The sequence below is a fragment of the Sebastes umbrosus genome, chromosome 9 (assembly GCF_015220745.1).
Source record: "Sebastes umbrosus isolate fSebUmb1 chromosome 9, fSebUmb1.pri, whole genome shotgun sequence".
Lineage (NCBI taxonomy): Eukaryota > Metazoa > Chordata > Actinopteri > Perciformes > Sebastidae > Sebastes > Sebastes umbrosus.
The window spans coordinates 6,068,575-6,087,152 of NC_051277.1; the positions used below are offsets into that span (position 1 = coordinate 6,068,575).

Consider the following 18,578-nt stretch of genomic DNA (forward strand, 5'->3'; position numbering starts at 1 on the left):
GACTGTTATGCACACACATAGTGGATAAAAATTGGTGTTTATATAAATATTTCATAAATATACAGTATAAATAAAGCACCAATGACCAACAATAAAATAAGAATAAAATAAAAACGTCAATGTGCAAGTCAAGTGTTCTTTAAGTGTAAACAACCGAACTAAATGAAGTGTGTACTCACCCACAAAACCACAAAACTTTGTCAAACCATCCATTATAAAATGCAAAGATGTTATACTTGTTTCTGAATGTTTTGTCAACAGTGATGAACTAATGATGTTTTCTGCTGTACTTTTCACACATTTTGCAGCACCACAGTGGTTTAGCTGTGTGGTGGGGTTATAATCAGACAGTGTGGTTACCTTTCTAATCTATGCATGACAAATGTCTTGTACGTTTTTAGCGAGCACATTTGTACATTTCTATTTAAAACGCTTCCCAAAAATGATCTGTATTTACATGCATTACAAGAAATGCTAATTCCCATTTGTGTATTCTGAAAATTGACCACCACAGAATGCCGCAATGTCCAATTGATGTGGTATCTTGGAGATCAGGTTTTGTGGTTAGATTTAAGTCTTATAACTTGTACTGAACATCCTTGTCAGTCTCTTTTTCTCTCAGTGTCTCTCTCTTAGACACACGCACACAAACACACGCACACACACACACGCACACAAACACACCAGTTCTTGCGTGTGCCACTTTATCTGTCAGTAAACGCCAGGAAAGAGCATCTTGACAGGTTCCTGTTAACTCTTTCATGATGTGTTTGAGTTTGCTGTGTCATACGTGGCGGACATCATGCAATACAAATTAATAATTGCATTCTATCTTCATACACAGGTTCATTGACGTTTAATTTAGACCTTTATGGGTCATTTTCAAAGATCATCACTCTGACCCTGAGTAAGAAAGGGTGAAAATATATATTAAAATGTATGGTATCTTGTGATTAGATGATTTTAAGGGTACACTTTGGGTACTCTTGACTTTTGAGTTGAGGAAAAGTTGCCTTGTGTACAGTAATAAGGGCATTTTAATACAGCTTTTGAGCCCAATTTCATAACAGATAGAGTCAAATGGATAGAAATATAGTATATAAAATTTCACACCCCAAAACCACACGAGCACTTGAGAGGATAAGCATTAGAAAGTGAGAAAGAAAACTCCTCTCTGCAAAGTGTGTAAGTGTTGTGCTGTGCAGAAACAGAGGGTAACATTTTTATGTGGAATTAAAATACATGGAAGTGGCTTTACACAACACAAATACAAAAATTTGTGGATAGTGAAATATTTGTAGATCATGGTACACATTTGTGGATTGTCTTCTGTGGATTAAAACTATTAAAGTCCAGTAGAAAACTTCCATACAGAGGTGAATTCTGCAAAATCTAAAAGAAAAGTGAGCGTTGTACATGGTTGTAAATGTAAGTGGTGTGTTAACATCATGCACGACAGGCATGTAACACAAATTTTAAATGTGCAAATGATAACCACATTCGAGAGAAAGAGTATAATATCAGGTTTTTTAAGCTGTTTAAGTTTTTAAGTTTAAGGCTGAAGTGCTGCAGGGCGCTGGGTTTCTTCTGCCTTCACATTGCAGTACAACACTGATGCAACTTCCCTATCAGTTCGCCTGTGTCAGCCACCATGTGTCAACTCTCTTCAGAAGAAGACAAAAAAAAAAAAATCTCCTTCTGGTGGCCGTGATACAGAGAGATATGGACGTACATTTTCAGTCGACTGGCTGAGAAGGGGTGCTACATCAGGGTGTCGATCAACCACTATCAGAGTACATTGACCTCTATAAACTCTAGTAAGTGATGTGAGAAAACATTAGGCTGCCAAGAATGAGGAATGAGTAAACAATGTTTCGCAGAATAGGGAACACCGCCATCGGTTTATGACGGCGCAAACAAAACCTAATAGTCAGTCTGGTGTGAAGAAATGTCACACTGGTTAGCAGGGAGTGACAGAGGCTTCTGGTAGTGTTACAGTTACAGTTCAGATGATAGAAGGAAGTGCTCAAAGGCTGAAAATAGGCTGAGCTCAAGCAGAAACACATCTGACAGAGACTAACAGACAATTAACAGACAACTTGCATTCAGCTGTGTGCCAAAAGGGTGAGTCTGAGCATCTGATGTTTCACCTGGCAATACGACACTTCCTGTATTTTTGTAGTGTTTTAGAATAATATGTGTTTTTAAGACAGGGTTTGCTGGATAAAAATGCATCTGTGAATAGTGCTTTTTGGTAGTTCTGCGTCAGTACAACTACCTTACTGCCTGTTTCTTATAGTAGGTGATAAGTCTACATACTGGCCTGTCACTGGTGTATTTATTGACATTACATTTGGATAAACTATTCAACATCTCTACAACTTTTCTCCAGCATTTGTGATGATTTCCTTCCTGTACTGGCAGTTAAATTCTGAATAAAACACCCATCTGCTCTATATAGTGAATTATGTTTCATATTGCTAACTTGTTTTTCCAAAAATGTGCAGAGATATTAAGAGCGTTATGTTTTTGTTGTTTTTAGTAATGACGGCATGTTTGAGTACATTATCCTCATCTTTTACAGACATTAGTGTTTCTCTGGCCCGCTCCAATCTAATCTAGATATGGTATCAATAGAGGCCTTGTCTTGTTTTGGAGGTGTGAGTTTCAGTTCACTAGTGGTCATTAGGTGCTGAAAACAAGACACAATAAGCTGTCTTAAACTAAAAAGAGATGGCCTTTTTCATTTGCCTTCTAATCTCATAATGCAGGTTACATGTAATTATGCGTGTGAGGGAATTAAATGTAGTCGTGTGATGGTGAGATTGATATCTTTTATGATGAGTTTGCCAGTAAACTAATTTTATTTAGATGTTGTTTCTAAAAAACACCAAAAACCTAGAATGTACATTTTAATGCGTTACATGGACAGACTGCCCTTTCTCTCAGGGAACTGACGCTGTTATATCGCCCTCTTCAAAGCCACCAGACTACATTCACAAAAACAGTAATTTTACCTCGCAGAACACAGGAGTATACATACAAACCTACTTTAGAAAATCCGAACTAACCCTTTCAGTTATTTCCAAACTTTATACAGCTAACTTTCACTTAGCTAGTGCTAGCGTTCACATTATTTATAACCTTATTGATTAGCTTCATGATTAGCTTACTTTGGTGACCTACAGTAGTGGAAGAAGTACTCAGATCTTTTATTTAAAGGACCCATATCGTGCTCATTTTCAGGTTCATACTTGTATTTTGTGTTTCTAATAGAACATGTTTACATGCTGTAATGTTCAAAAAATACATTATTTTCCTCATACTGTGTGCCTGAATATACCTGTATTCACCCTCTGTCTGAAACACTCTGTTTTAGTGCATTTCAATGGAATTGCAATGGAATCGCATTGCTAGGCAACAGTTTGGGTCCATGTTTACTTCCTGTCAGCTGATGTTATTTACATACACTGCAACAGGAAATAAACTCTGACACATTTAGAATGTTCACTTTTAAAACCGTGTAATGGACTAAATATATTGTATATTTCAGACATCACAAAACGGCTTGTTTCAAACACGCAATTTCTGAATACGGGCTGGGTGTATTTCTCTGTATATTGAGCGTTTTGATAGATTAACAGTATTTATATAGCACTTAAATCTGCTTTATAATATAAAATACCTAAAAAATCTCACTTTTTACAATATGGGACTTTAAGTAAAAGTACAACTATCACAGTCTAAAAATACTCCATTACAAGTGAAAGTCTTGAATTCAGAATGCTACTTAGGTAAGAGTACAGAAGTATTATCAGCAGTCAGTATGCAGAACAGGTCCTTTCAAAGTGTTTTATTATTATAGAATATTATATTATTCCGTTTTTATCACTAACAAATACATTCTAATGTTACAGTTCTTCGTCAATTTGGATACTTTATATACTACTGAGTAGATTAGTAGTACAGTACTGTCACAAACACATGTGTTTTTTATGTAAAAAGTAACTAGTAGCTTAAGTTATTAAATAAATATAGTGGAGTAAAAAGTACAATAATTCCCTCTGAGTTATAGTGGAGTAGAAATATTAAGTAGCAGAAAATGTAAAGTATCTCAAAATTGTATTTAAGCATAGTACTGGAGTAAATGTACTTAATTACATTCCACCACTGGTAACCTAGGTCAGTGGTTCTCAACCCTTTTTGAGTCGCAGCCCCCCAGAATAATCTAGTTGGTGTTTGTGACCCCCCAGTTTTGTTTAGTTTTGTTTAGTTTAGTTTAGTCTATTTTGAAGCGTTCCATAACTTTTTCTCTCCCCCTGACCTGCTGGAAATCCCCCTGCAGAAACTCATGTGCACGCACACTTTAACTCTCACAAACAGACTCAATAAAATCTGTTGTGAGGCAAATGTTATTTTACTTTTTTGTACGTTATTTTATTTTTTTTCTCCACAACCATCTGGCGACCCCAAGGTTGAGAACCACTGACCTACGTAACTGCGTTTTGCTAACGGCTGAATGGGAAAGAACCTTTAAGTCACTGCATTAATAACCGGGTTGCTAGATCCTAAAAATAACATTCAAAATCAGGTTAAAAAAGTAGTAGTATGTGTGTGTGTGATATTGTCTGCATTCTGAGAGAACAAAGCCGCCTTATCAAGCCAGTTAAATACATCTAAATTCATGATACATGAAATACAATCACCAAAAACGTTTTGTTTGATTGCATTTAATATCACAACAATCTAAGATGTGGATGAAAAATGAAGGAATAATGCCAACCTATCATGTTAGGAATACATAGTAGACAAGAGATCTTGGTGGACACACTCCACCAAGATCTCCTTACACAGTTTCCCAGCACAAAAGCATTCAGGTGATGATGACCATGATACAGTAGCTGAAGGAAACAGATGTGTCACGGAGGGAAATTTTGGAAATGAAAAGGATGTTGCTGACAGGAAAAGCAGGGCTTATGCAAACTAAAGCTAATCACACGCTGATATGTGCTCGCATTCATGCTGCATGTCTCTTTATTTCGCTCCAGATCTGATATAAATAGTGGCATTGCTCTGACTCTTTGAATGTGTGGGTACATATTAACTTAAATTCTGTTAAAATACATGTTTCAAAGGAAATTAAAATACTGAATAAAAACCCAAAAGGCTGTCTTATAGTGCTACAAGTCACAGCTCTCAGTAAAGCGATTACTGCTGAGTCGAGGTGCAAAAGTGCTGTTCAGTTTTGTTCTGCCACAAAGATAACACCCGGATGTTATGCTGTTATTATGCTCTACAAAGTATTAATTATTCCTTGTTCCCATGTAGATTAATCCTGACTGAACCATGTCAGAAAGCATACTAGAAGACCTCTTCATCAAACGATCTCAGCAGAAGAAGAAGACCTCCCCTTTGAACTACAAGGAGAGATTGTTTATTCTCACCCCGGAAAAAAATAGCCTACTATGATTTTGATGCTGACAAAGGGGTACGTATATGGAACTACAGAAAAACTTCAACGAAATACAGCTACTTTAGTCTGTTAGTTACCTGACTGTTTCCTCATCTGTTAAGCAGAAGCGAAAAGGTTTGAGGGGATCAGTTGACCTCGAGAAGATCAAGTGTGTAGAGACGGTCCAGGCAGAGCCAAATTCCCCGCCAGAGCGCATGTACGCTTTCCAGGTAGACATTTTTGACTATTTACTTCTTTAACAGAGATGAACTCTTCAGAAACCACCTCATGACAATCATGAAAGGTACAGACAAAGCTGCGACAATGTGTGATATTACAGCCCCTTTACATTCTCACTGGCCTAATATCAGGACTACTACCAAGTTTTTGCTTTCACTCCTTTGCTGATGTTCATTTTGGAGATTGAGAGAAAGTGTTAGTAACACTTTTCTATATCCCAGTATCAGTCACTCATAGCATTATTAATAAACTGGGAAAAAAAAGTTCAGAAACTTGTGTTTGGTCGATTATTTCTCTGTTGTTACAATGCTAATTGGCATTGTATTTTACATGGTTGGAAAGCCTGTTTATTTACCTTCACAATGATGTCCAACTTGTAAGGATCATGCATTTGTGGGATGAGCAGCACAGCTGATTATGTGGGTAGCGCCCAAGAAAAATTTGCCAAAATGCTCTGCCAATGGTAAACAGTGTATTCTCATAAGGCTACTAGGAAGCCTGCAATGACTGCCCTTCACCGTCAGGCTCGTTTGCGCTGGTGTCGACAACACAGACAATGGAACCTGAACATGTGGGGGAATGTAATGTTCAGTGATGAGTCCAGGTTCTGTCTGAGAAAGTTGGATGGCAGGGTCAAAGTATAGAGACGACGTGGAGAACGCTATGCTGATTGTTGCACCGATGGAGTAACAGCTTTTGGTGGGGGCAGTGTCATGGTGTGGGGCGGCATCTCCCTCACTGGCAAAACAAGGCTTGTCATCATTGAAGGCCATCTCAATGCAGGGAGATATCGGGATGAGATTCTGCAGCCAGTGGCGATCCCATATCTCCACAATCTGGCACCTAACTACATCTTCCAAGAAACAACGCTTGCCCCACAGAGCCAGGGTTATCACAGACTACCTCCACAATGTGGGAGTAGAAAGAATGGAACAGCCTGCCAAGAGTCCAGAACTCAACCCAATTCAACACTTGTAGGATCAGCTTGGGCGTGCTGTACGTGTTAGAGTGACCAACACAACCTCGCTGGCTGACCTGCAACCAATCCTGGTTGAGGAATGGAACGCCATCCCACAGCAACGTGTGACCAGGTTGGTGACCAGCATGAGGAGGAGGTGCCAGGCTGTTGTGGCTGCGTATGGACCTTCCACCGCTACTGAGGCTCCTGACGGTGTATTAAATGAATAAAGTGTAAAATAGCCAATATGTCTTGTTTGTTCCTTGTTACTGATAGAGAGTTCAATCATCCAATCCACCAAACAACTCAAAACAAGAGTCAACACCAACAAGAGAATACACTGTTTACCATTGGCAGAGCATTTTGGCAAACTATTTTCTAATTTTTCTTGGGCGCTACCCACATAATCAGCTGTGCTGCTCATCCCACAAATGCATGATCCTTACAAGTTGGACATCATTGCGAAGGTAAATAAACAGGCTTTCCAACGATGTAAAATACAATGTCAATTGGCATTGTAACAACAGAGAAATAATCCACCAAACACAAGTTTCCGAACTTTGTTTTTCCAGTTTATAATTTTTAATTTTCTATATTGCGATAATACCATTATCATACGATTATTGTGGCCAAAAGAATTCACGACAACGATATTATCGCGATATATAGAGAAAATTCAAAAAAATAATACTAATGCTATCCGTCAAATTCATCTTTAACTTTTTTTATTGTGCGTTTTGGCAAATGAATTACACTCAAAATACAAGTGTATGGAGGTGGAGAAAGTCTGTAGCAAAAACTGTATACAACAGCTGTCAGTGTGTCAGTGTGCTGACTTGACTATGACTTGCCCCAAACTGCATGTGATTATCATAAAGTGGGCATGTCTGTAAAGGGGAGACTCGTGGGTACCCATAGAACCCATTTTCATTCACATATCTTGAGGTCAGAGGTCAAGGGACCCCTTTGTAAATGGCCATGACAGTTTTTCCTCGCCAAATATTTAGTGTAAGTTTGGAGCGTTATTTAGCCTCCTTCCCGACAAGCTAGATATCAATATTGCATTTTTAAATATCACGGTTATCCTCAATAGCGGTATATTGTGACACCCCTGTTTCAAACCTACTACAGTCAAAAACTATGTAGAAGCTGCAAGAAGCAGAACAGGAGAGGCCTGAAACACCAGACAAAGTTTTCTTCCTGGCAGACAAAAACTGTCCAATCCTCCAACAGTTAATAATGTGAAAGTGCATTCTTAAGAAGTGAAACCGTCTCTCACACTCAGATGAACTGGGGGCTTTCAGTGAGAGCGCAGGTGTTAACTCACATGACAAGGTGTCTGGCTGCCATAGTCATAAAAGTAACAGTATTTAAGAGTTCCTGTCTTCAATGTGATCACACACTGGCATTTGTATAATTTAACTTTTGCCACACTTATCGCAGTATATTCTGGTGTCACATGTATTTACTGAGCTAGTAACTTAATAAATATAAAATCACCCAATGACTTGAAATGATAAACAACTTTGACAAAAAACAGCTGATGGATATTTTCTTTTTTTTCCCACAGATCATTTATGATGAGGGGCCGCTGTACATCTTTGCAAAGAACGAGGATGTTCGGGCTCAGTGGATAAAGAAGCTGAAAGAAAGTTAGTATGTACATAGAAATTTACAAATGGTGTTTATGTGTCTCATCAGTCACAGCATCTACGTGCAATAATAGACCGTATCTCAACATCACCATGCACACCAGAAGAGCTGTGTGCATATGCAAATGGGAATGTTGATTTAATGTAAATGCCCTGTGTGTGTCCATGCTTGTGCATAGTGGTGCGCTTCAACAAGGACCTCATGCAGAAGTACCATCCTTGTTTCTGGGCGGACGGGACGTGGCTGTGCTGCAAGCAGGAAGTTAAACAAGCTATGGGCTGCAAGGTGCTGGATAGTAAGAACGGTGAGAACGGGATTTTGAAATTGGGAACTAAACTTTATCCGATGACTAAATTATTTCATCCCTGTATTAAATGATGTCATTAATAGGCTTTACATCTAAAGCATCTCGGCGAAGGGGGTCCAGGAAACCTCTTCCTCCTACCCCAACAGAGGTACGCACAGTTCCTTTCCAGTAATATTCACTGATTACAGACAGTTGTTTATAATAATACATCCACTAATCTGTGTTTCCAGGAGAAGTGTGTTCGGCCTTTACCTCCACAGCCTCCTGAGGCGCCCTCCCAATCTGTAGGCATGACTGTCATAGCAGAGTATAGCTACACAGCCATTAGCGACCAACACCTGGAGCTGACGAAGGATGAAGAGTACACCATCCTGGAGATGCCTGATCAGAACTGGTGGAAAGCCAGAGACAAATATGGGTGAGGAGAAATCAACGCAAGAGGCCTAAGCGATTATTTAAAGGCAGGTCTTGGGAAACTAACAAGAGTACATTAGATTTCTTTTCACTCTTTTCCAATGAAAGTAGCTAGCAGCACTAGCTCCAAAAGTCACCAAATCTAACGAGAATGTCGCCAAGTCGGCGACACTGACAGTCCGTCCGGTCAGACCTCCCTCCAAAGCCACTCCCCCACTATTACCATTATGAACATCAACATATCATAATGAACGTGATCAGGCAGACAGGTAGCCCGTCCAATCATTACATTTGGGCCAAATGAAATGATTGGACGGGTTTATTACAGTCCTGCGACAGCCACACATACCAGATTTCTCCTTTTTTTTTGTCAGAGCATTTGATTTATTGATTGCTGTCGGGAAACAATGGCACAAAAAACTATTCATTTTTTACAGTGGAAGAAGTGGTGTCCAAACTACATGCTTGCAAAAGAGGGAAATATTCATTGAGGACTTTGATGCGCACAGATTAAATAAATTAAAACAAGTACATGAAGAGCAGGAGACTACGAGTGGACATGCAGAATATGTTTACTGTATCTTTATAGATGCGTTTTTACTGTATTTGACTAAATGAATTTACCACATACAAATAAGAAAATAGGAACACATTATAATATGATCAATAAAAAGATATTAAAATACTGTAATTTGAATGAATTCAATTTGCATATAGAGTTTTAGGAGCAAGAATTTGTGTATGAGATGCTACTGTACGAGTGTTTATGAGTTTTTGCTGTTTTCTTTTGCAGGAATGAAGGATATATACCTTGTAATTATGTCGTGGAAGCCAAAAATGGGCTAGATAGATTTGAGTGAGTACGGGCACTATTGTACGGTCCCTAAATTGTTAATTTATCATTTGTATGTTAAGTCACTTGTCTGTACATGAATGTATTTTTGATTTTAAAAAAAGCATTCAGGAAAAATATATTCATGTTTATTTTCACAGCTGGTATTGCAAGAATACGAACCGCAGCCAGTCAGAAAAACTGTTAAAGACTGAGGTAAACTCAATGACTGATACACATTATTATAGGAACTAAGTTGATATGAACTAAGCTGGACTAAATTTGAAGTTTAAACTTATATATACGCTTGTGTGTTGCTTCCCAGAACAAAGACGGAGGCTTCCTGGTACGGGACTCAAGCAAGGCCGGGAAATACACCGTGTCTTTGTTCAGTAAGACTGGCGGGTGAGTAAGCCAAGTTAAACACTGCTGCAGTACTCTATCCACTGGCTCCAGTCATGTGTGAACGTATCAAAAGAAGAACTGTTTGTAACGAAAGCGGAAACAGTGGGCCACACAGGGAGAGATGTAAATAATTCATGCAAAACATGGACTAATCTGTCTGCAGAACTTTTTCATGGCAGGGCTCAGTAGGACTGTTGTGGATAAGGCTGAGAAGATATTACCTGCTCATGCATACATGATAAATGATAGCAGGTTCCTGTGTCGATGAAAACCTGCGACTAAAGTTACTCTTCTCTCCACAGGGACGCTGGTGGGAGCTGCAGACATTATAACATCTGCACCACCTCACAGGGCCAGGTTTACCTGGCAGAGAAGCATAATTTCAGCACCATCCCAGAGCTCATCAATTACCACCAGCACAATGCAGCAGGTTGATACAGTAGCTAGCTGTGAATATATATATATATATTCTTCTGTTTTAAATGATTTGATGTTCATACAATAATATACAATGAAGATACTGTATAGTTGTCACTGCAGGGAAAAAAGGGGAAATGACTCAACAGAGGGGAAGGAAACAAAATATAGACACAAACAGGATATCAAAAAAATCGACATTACAGCTGAACTTATCTCCCTCACTAGGTATGGTTAGCAGGCTGAAATACATCGTATCTAACCGGGCACGGCCTCCATCAACAGCAGGGCTTGGCTATGGTAAGCGTATGACTATATCAAAATGCATTATTAATATGTTCGCTTGTTAATCATAATATCTGGTGATTAACATCTGGTGATGGTTTAGAAATGTATGTGTGTGTGCAATTTATAAACCACTGACGCTGCATGTATTAAGATAATGATCATTTCTTAGTGGCGGTTGAGGGCACGAGCATTTGTTGACAGCACCATTTGTTAAAGTAATGAGTCCCTTTATTGTGAAAGGAATAGTTTGAGTTTCACGTTGTATCTCGTTTGTTTAATCCATACAAAAAAACAAACACACGTGGTTTTATGGGAGGTTATGTTCGGGACTATTTCCTGGCCAGGAGCAGTAACCTCCTGGAAACTTGTTGTCACCATGAAGTTGCCAGGCAACCAGCGCAGACTTCAGAAAGCCACAAAACCTCCAGTAAAAACACAGCCCGTATTTAGAAATTGTGCGTTTGAAACAAGCCGTTAGGATTTCTGTCCATTTGTGATGTCACAAATCTACAATATTTAGACACATTTCACAGTTTTAAACATAAACATACTAAATGTGTCTCAGTTTATTTCCTGTTGCAGTGTATTTGAATGACATCAGCTGATAGGAAGTAAACATGGACCCAAACTGTTGCCTAGCAACGCAATTCTGTTGCAATTCCATTGAAATGTACTAAAACGGAGCGTTTAAGACAGAAGGTAAATACAGGTATATTCAAGCAGACAGTATGAGGAAAACTAAGGTTTTTTTAAACATTAAAGCATGTAAACATGTTCTAGTGGAAACCCAAAATACAAGTATGAACCTGAAAATGAGCATACTGTATGTCCCTTTAATGTAATGTAGGGATTTGCGATATGGATAAAAAATATCAAATATCACAACATTTTTACATAATGACATTTTTGATAAATAACCATCAGTAATGCAGCCTTTAAAACCAGGAAAAGACAGCAATTATGCCATATTACTATATAACGATATCCAAAATCTAAGACAATATCTTATATCACGATATCAATATAATATTGATAAATTGCACAACCCTAATGTGTTAATTAGTATGCTTAGAGGTGCTCATAGGCAGATTTTGTTACTGTTGAACCTTAAATAAGAAGCTACTGGCCATAACTTCATATAGACATGATAGTGGTCTTGTCATCTAACTCTCGGCAAGAAAGCAAAAAAGTGGATTTCCCCAAATTTATGCATGTATAAAAGAGCTTCTCCATTCTGTCTTGTTTGCTCCAGGTATGTGGGAGATCGATCCCCTTGACCTCACCTTCCTCAGGGAGCTGGGCACTGGCCAGTTTGGATTGGTGAAGTACGGAAAGTGGCAGGGCCAGCATGACGTTGCCATTAAGATGATCAGAGAGGGCTCCATGTCTGAAGATGATTTCATAGAAGAAGCCAAAATCATGATGTAAGCAACACTAAAAGCATTTGGACTGAGCTGACACTTGAATTGACTGGCAGTTGAAATAATAGTGATGATTTTGTTCGTGAGACTCATAAAACTTATGCGTCACACTGGGAAGTGCAGTTTATATAACTTCTGTGAGAAAAACCCCAACATATAATCCTTAACTTCCTTTTGCTCAAACCAGGAAGCTTCGCCAGGAAAACCTGGTCCAGCTGTACGGCGTGTGCACCAAACAAAGACCCATTTATATAGTGACTGAGTTCCTGTCTAATGGCTGCCTGCTGACGTACCTCAGGGAGGGCCTGAAGCAGCACCCGACGGCCGTCCAGCTCCTAGAGATGTGTAAAGACGTCTCCGAGGGCATGGCCTATCTGGAGGCACAGCAGTACATCCACAGAGACCTGGTGAGAGACATATACATCTACTGTAGGATGTACAATTTCTAGATCACTGTATCATTCTATGTTGAGATGTACTGGGATTAGGTATTTGAAGATAACGGTAAATGTTTAATGATTACACTTTAATCAAGAGGGTTGTTTGTTTTGTCCTCAGGCTGCCAGGAACTGTTTAGTCGATGGGAATGGCACCGTCAAAGTGACTGACTTTGGACTGTCAAGGTAATGAATAGGACACACAGAGGCACATAGTGGTGCCTAATAAAGTAACTAAAATCTCTGACTCTGTCCTCAGGTCAGTGGAAGAAAGCAGGGCTTCAATAATTAATCGATTGAGTATTTTTTTTAAGAAAGAAAAGTAAAAATTCTCTGATTCCAGCTTCTTAAATGTGAATATTTCCTGTTTTTTTTTTACTCCTCTATGACAGTAAACTGAATATATTTTAGTTGTGGACAAAACAAGAAATTTGAGGACTTCCTCTTGACTTTTGGGAAACACCCTTCGACGTTTTTCACCATTCTCTAACATTTTATAGACCAAACAACTAATCGTTTAATCTAGAAAATAATCAACAGATTAATCAACAATGAAAAAAATCATTGGTTGCAGCCCTAGTAGAAAGTAACAGTACATTTAGGCTACACAAGTACTGTATTTAAGTAGAATTCTTAGGTACTTTATTCGAGTATTTCTATTTTATGCTAGTTTATAATTTGACTCCACTACATTTATATTACAACTTTAGTAAGTAGTTACTTTGTATATTAAGATCTTACATACAAAGATAATATCAACTTAAATAAAAAGATATATAAAGTAGTTCAAATTAGCTCTATTTCAACCAACTACAACAGTAAAATGCTTTTCACAATGAGTACTTTCACTCTTGGTACTTTAAAGGTCACATATCGTGTTAATTTTCAGGTTCATACTTGTATTTTGTGTTTCTAATAGAACATGTTTGCGTACTGTAATGTTAAAAAACCTCCTTATTTTCCTCATACTGTCTGCCTGAATATTCCTGTATTCACCCTCCATCTAAAACGCTCCGTTTTAGTGCATTTCAACGATATTGCAACAGAATTGCGTTGCTAGGCAACAGTTTGAGTCCATGTTTACTTCCTGTCTGCCGATGTCATTAACATATACTGCAACAGGAAATAAAACTGGGACACATTTAGAACGTTTACGTTTAAAACCGTGTAATGGCCAAAATTTTTTATATTTGTGACATCACAAATGGACAGAAATCCTGACGTTTTTTTTCAAACGTACAATTTCTGAATACGGGATGTGTGTATTTCTCCGTATATTGAGCGTTTTGATAGTTTAACAGTATTTATACAGCACTTAAACCTGCTTTATAATATAAAAGACATGAAAAGCTCACTTTTTTTCACAACATGGGACCTTTAAGTACATATAGTTGACAATCCTTCTGTGCTTTTACTTTTTTTCATATGTAAAATTTCTACATGTATGGAGTATTTTTAAATTGTGGTATTCGTACTTCTACATTTAAAGTAAAGAATCTGAAAACTTCTTCCACCACTGCACTCAGGTATGTCTTAGATGATGAGTACACAAGCTCAGCAGGTTCCAAGTTTCCTGTTCGCTGGTCGCCTCCTGAGGTCCTCCTCTACTGCAAATTCAGCAGCAAGTCAGACATATGGGCATATGGTGAGTGAACACACTGCACACTGTGTTTTTCAACTGCATATTTGGTCAGTTATAAGTGTAATCAATGTTTAAATGTCTTCACAAGCTATGAAATGTCATCTGTATTTAACCACATTAACTATTTCTATAAATATGCAGGGGTTCTTCTGTGGGAGGTGTACACTTTGGGGCGACTTCCGTATGAGCGCCTTAGCAACACGGAAATAGTGGAACAGGTGTCCAGAGGCCTTCGCCTCTACCGCCCCCAGCTGGCCAACGACAGGGTCTATGGCATTATGACTAGTTGCTGGTATGATGTAAGTGGATTTTGTATTGAGTTGTGTAAAAGTTGTAGAGAATGATGATAGTAAACAAATACAAATATATATATATATATATATATATATATAACACCAACCTCACAGCTTCTCTTTGTTTATTTTTCAGAAAGCAGATGAGAGACCCAACTTCCAGGAGCTGAAGGTGACTGTTCAGGATTTGCTGTACGAGCTCCAGTAGACGTCAAAATAATCACAGCACGCCACAACACAAACAGTTCACTCTGATCCTCACAGAGCAGCGTCTCCCGTCTGTCTCCTGGAAAGATAACATAAATCATTAAACAGCCTACAGATTGAACATGGCACTGCACAGCCACACTGAGTTTCCTCTGTAATGTGAATATGTGTAATATGAATGCCACTATAACTCATTGATTAGAATATCCTTTCTATTGCATTACTAGAAGTACAGTCCTATAGGCTATAGCGTTTAAAATGTGTATATTGTATTGAAGGTTATCTGTCTTTATTGTATCCTGTGGAATCATTGTGAAATGTGTAGAAACCTCTGCATGTGAAAACAAGCTTTGTCAAAACATATCTATTGCACAAAATAAAAGCCAAGTATGCTGGGCATTGAAATGACTCAAACATCATGTGAAATGAAAAAGACATCAAAATGTGAAAAAAACATCTGATAGACCTGTTGTTCTCCCATTTTGATCAAATATGAACTGTTTGTAATGTAACAATAATACTTTTGCGCAAGACGTTATTAGCTTTATTTGTTTAAGTAATATATATATATATATATATACACTTATACATATATATATTATATATATTAATAATATATAAATTAATATATATATATATAAATTGATTATATATATATATATATATTAATATGTATAAATTAATTATATATATATATATCAATGTATATATTAATTAATTCATATCTATATATATTAATAGTTTTATTTCAAACGGTCAGTATACAAAGTAACAGACGGAAACATTAGAATCCCATACAGATGAAGCATAACAAAAAAATAAACATAACATATGTAAAAAGCAGAACCAAACGAATCCAAAATAAAATAAAGAAAAAAGAAAAACATGCGAGTATGACAATAAATTCACTTATTGAAGATATTGCATACATTCATTGTTTTCGTAGCTTTTTTTGTTTTGTGAGGACGAAATCGTTGACACATATTCTTCCGTTTCCTTCAAAAATACAAAGAAATTAGGCAAATTTACATTTGTGAATGTGGAATTTGGTGATAATTAAAATTAGATTAATAAGGAAAATGTTTTACTGTCTTTGTTACTGTAATAGCAAACCAAAAATAATATTTCTATAATTTCTATAATAAAAATGCAAAATCAGAGAAACTGTTGTCAAGTATAAACCTGTTCACATCTTTCCACAGCTCATATGTAAATTTACAGGACCAGAATAAATGAGATCAAATTTCAGGATGTGATTCGCAGAAGGAACAATTTACATCTACAGTATGTCACTCTTTAACTTTTGTCATTTTTTATTTATTTTTTTTTATTTCAAAATGACAGTATACATAGTTACAGCAGAAAACATCAAAAACTTTACATACAAAAGAGCATTGCGAAAACATAAACAAAGAGCTGTGACAAACATAAAAGGACAACAGAAATGAAACAAAACAAACATAAAAATTAAAAAAAACACACAATAAAAATAAATATATAAGTAGATAAAATTAAAAAAGACCACGCGAGAGAATGACAATAATTTCACTTGAAAACATTAAAGATATTGCACAAATTAATATAATAATAATTAATTTAATGTGGCTGTTGACTGAAAACGTATGACGTATGTATGACGACGCACGTTGTCAGAAGAACGCGCTCTGTGATTGGTTGACCCACTTCCTGTTTCCCGTCGTCCATTCATACACGTGAAGGTCAGCAACAGAGCCATCAGGCGTTCATAACTGGAACAATATTGCTCTTTCCACCGCTTTTTAGCAAAATATGAACGGCCAGGGAGCGACAGCGGACCCTCAGCTTCAGCACTTCATCGAAATCGAGTCTCAGAAGCAGAGATTTCAGCAGCTGGTGCATCAGATGACAGAGGTTTGCTGGGTAAGAGCAGCTTTAAGCTAGCAGAGCAGCTGTTTGCATACTTATCTGAAGCTAGAATCGATAGCTAGCTTGTCATATAGTGACATAAGAAGTTGGGGATACTTGTTTTATTTGCTGTGGTCAAATAATAATGCCCAAATGTGTACATTAAACCACTCCATATGTCCTCCTATGTCATGTAACACTAACGTTAGCTTTCCCTACGGAAGCCTTTTAGGGCAACACTTAGTTTTGACAAATATGATTTTGCATAATTTTTGTGAATTTGTAATGGTAAAATATCCAATAACTTCAGTATTATGCAGTGTAGTACCATCAAACTTACTTCACACATCAATGATCTCCTCATGGCTGTACTGCAACATTTAGTTTTGACATATATCCTTTTGCATAATTTTAGTGAATTTTTAATGAGAAAAATATTCAATAACTTCAGTATTATGCAGTGTAGTACCATCAAAATCACTTCACAAATCAATGGTCTCTTCCTGATTATACTTATTGAACTAAGTAAGACATTTTGATGGCATTACACTTTATAAAAGTGAAGTTATTGAATATTTTTCCCATTATAAATTCACCAAAATTATACAAAATCATATTTTTCCAAACTAAGTGATGAGGAGATTTTTTTAAAAGAAATTTCAAAAAAGTTATTTGCTAATTATTATCTTTTTACCAGCAGACATGGAAATAAAGCAAAACAATTAACTTTGTATTCTTTTCCTGGAAATGTATTTAAATAAATTACCAGCTATTTAGAAATAGCAGACCTGAAAAATGAAGTGTTACCATATATTCAATTTAGGCTTTAGAATTGCTTTTTAAAAATAATATTTCTTAATATAAGAAAAACCTGTCTGCCATGGTGGAAGTGACCTGAAATTTTCACCTGCCACAGCCAACATTTACCCTGTTATTTGGCAGGTGCTAATTTTATTTCCCTGATTGTGTGACACCCATTGTGCTAAATGTGATGTACTATGTGCAACATACCTTGTATCATCCGTTGCACTTCGTTCTGAATTGCTCTTGTCTCTGTCTCCAGGAGAAATGTATGGATAAACCCGGGCCAAAGATGGACTCCAGGACAGACGTGTGCTTCGTTAACTGCGTGGAGCGGTTTATTGACACCAGCCAGTTCATCCTAAACAGACTGGACCAGACTCAGAGGAGCAAGGGCTCCTTCTCTGAGACCATGTCGGAATGAAAACACTGTCACTGAAAGGACTGACGAAGACACATGCACACGGCTCTCTGCTCCAGGACGAGGTCGTTATGTCCTGACACAGCTGTCTGTAATCAAGAACCGTTCAACTGGAAAAAAAGGAGCAACATTAAGTGTTACTTTTGATACCAAGTGCCTCAGATTAACACGATGTGTGGATGCAGAAGTCTTATTTGTCCTCCACTTAGCAGGGATATGAGTGTTGCAAAACCTTTTTGTTTGTCAAACTGTGAAACTGACCTTGTTAATATCCAGTGCTGTAACTACTAGTGGGTTTAAGTGTGAGAGACTGCAGAAAGAGGGACACATCTGGGACATTCAGCTATAGCCAGATGTTTTTTGACAGCCACAAGGACTTCACCGGCAGACTCTGCTGTAATCTAAAGAGAACTAACCATGTGTTGTTGACCCGAAGAGGCGTGAGGTTCTGGTCTGTACATATGCAATAAATCATGCCAAATAATGTCTGTCTCTTTTGGATAAAG

At 37.5% G+C, this 18,578-nt stretch overlaps 2 protein-coding genes across 2 annotated transcripts; both read left to right on the forward strand.

Moving 5' to 3' along the window:
* The first annotated feature begins 5,333 nt into the window (after nucleotides 1–5,333).
* Nucleotides 5,334–15,380, forward strand: btk (Bruton agammaglobulinemia tyrosine kinase). Its single transcript, XM_037779748.1, is given in 18 exon segments — nucleotides 5,334–5,451; nucleotides 5,453–5,488; nucleotides 5,578–5,682; nucleotides 8,221–8,302; nucleotides 8,482–8,607; nucleotides 8,694–8,758; nucleotides 8,841–9,028; nucleotides 9,818–9,880; nucleotides 10,018–10,072; nucleotides 10,182–10,261; nucleotides 10,564–10,691; nucleotides 10,907–10,978; nucleotides 12,219–12,390; nucleotides 12,575–12,794; nucleotides 12,946–13,010; nucleotides 14,351–14,469; nucleotides 14,608–14,765; nucleotides 14,896–15,380. Coding segments are annotated over 18 exon segments (1,911 nt in total). The 5' UTR covers nucleotides 5,334–5,346; the 3' UTR covers nucleotides 14,968–15,380.
* A 1,255-nt stretch (nucleotides 15,381–16,635) lies between these two features.
* On the forward strand, nucleotides 16,636–18,556 carry timm8a (translocase of inner mitochondrial membrane 8 homolog A (yeast)). The gene is made up of 2 exons (XM_037779764.1): nucleotides 16,636–16,865; nucleotides 17,914–18,556. The coding sequence occupies exons 1-2, from the start codon at nucleotides 16,755–16,757 to the stop codon at nucleotides 18,073–18,075; spliced, it is 273 nt and encodes a 90-aa protein (XP_037635692.1). The 5' UTR covers nucleotides 16,636–16,754; the 3' UTR covers nucleotides 18,076–18,556.
* Nucleotides 18,557–18,578: the final 22 nt, after the last annotated feature.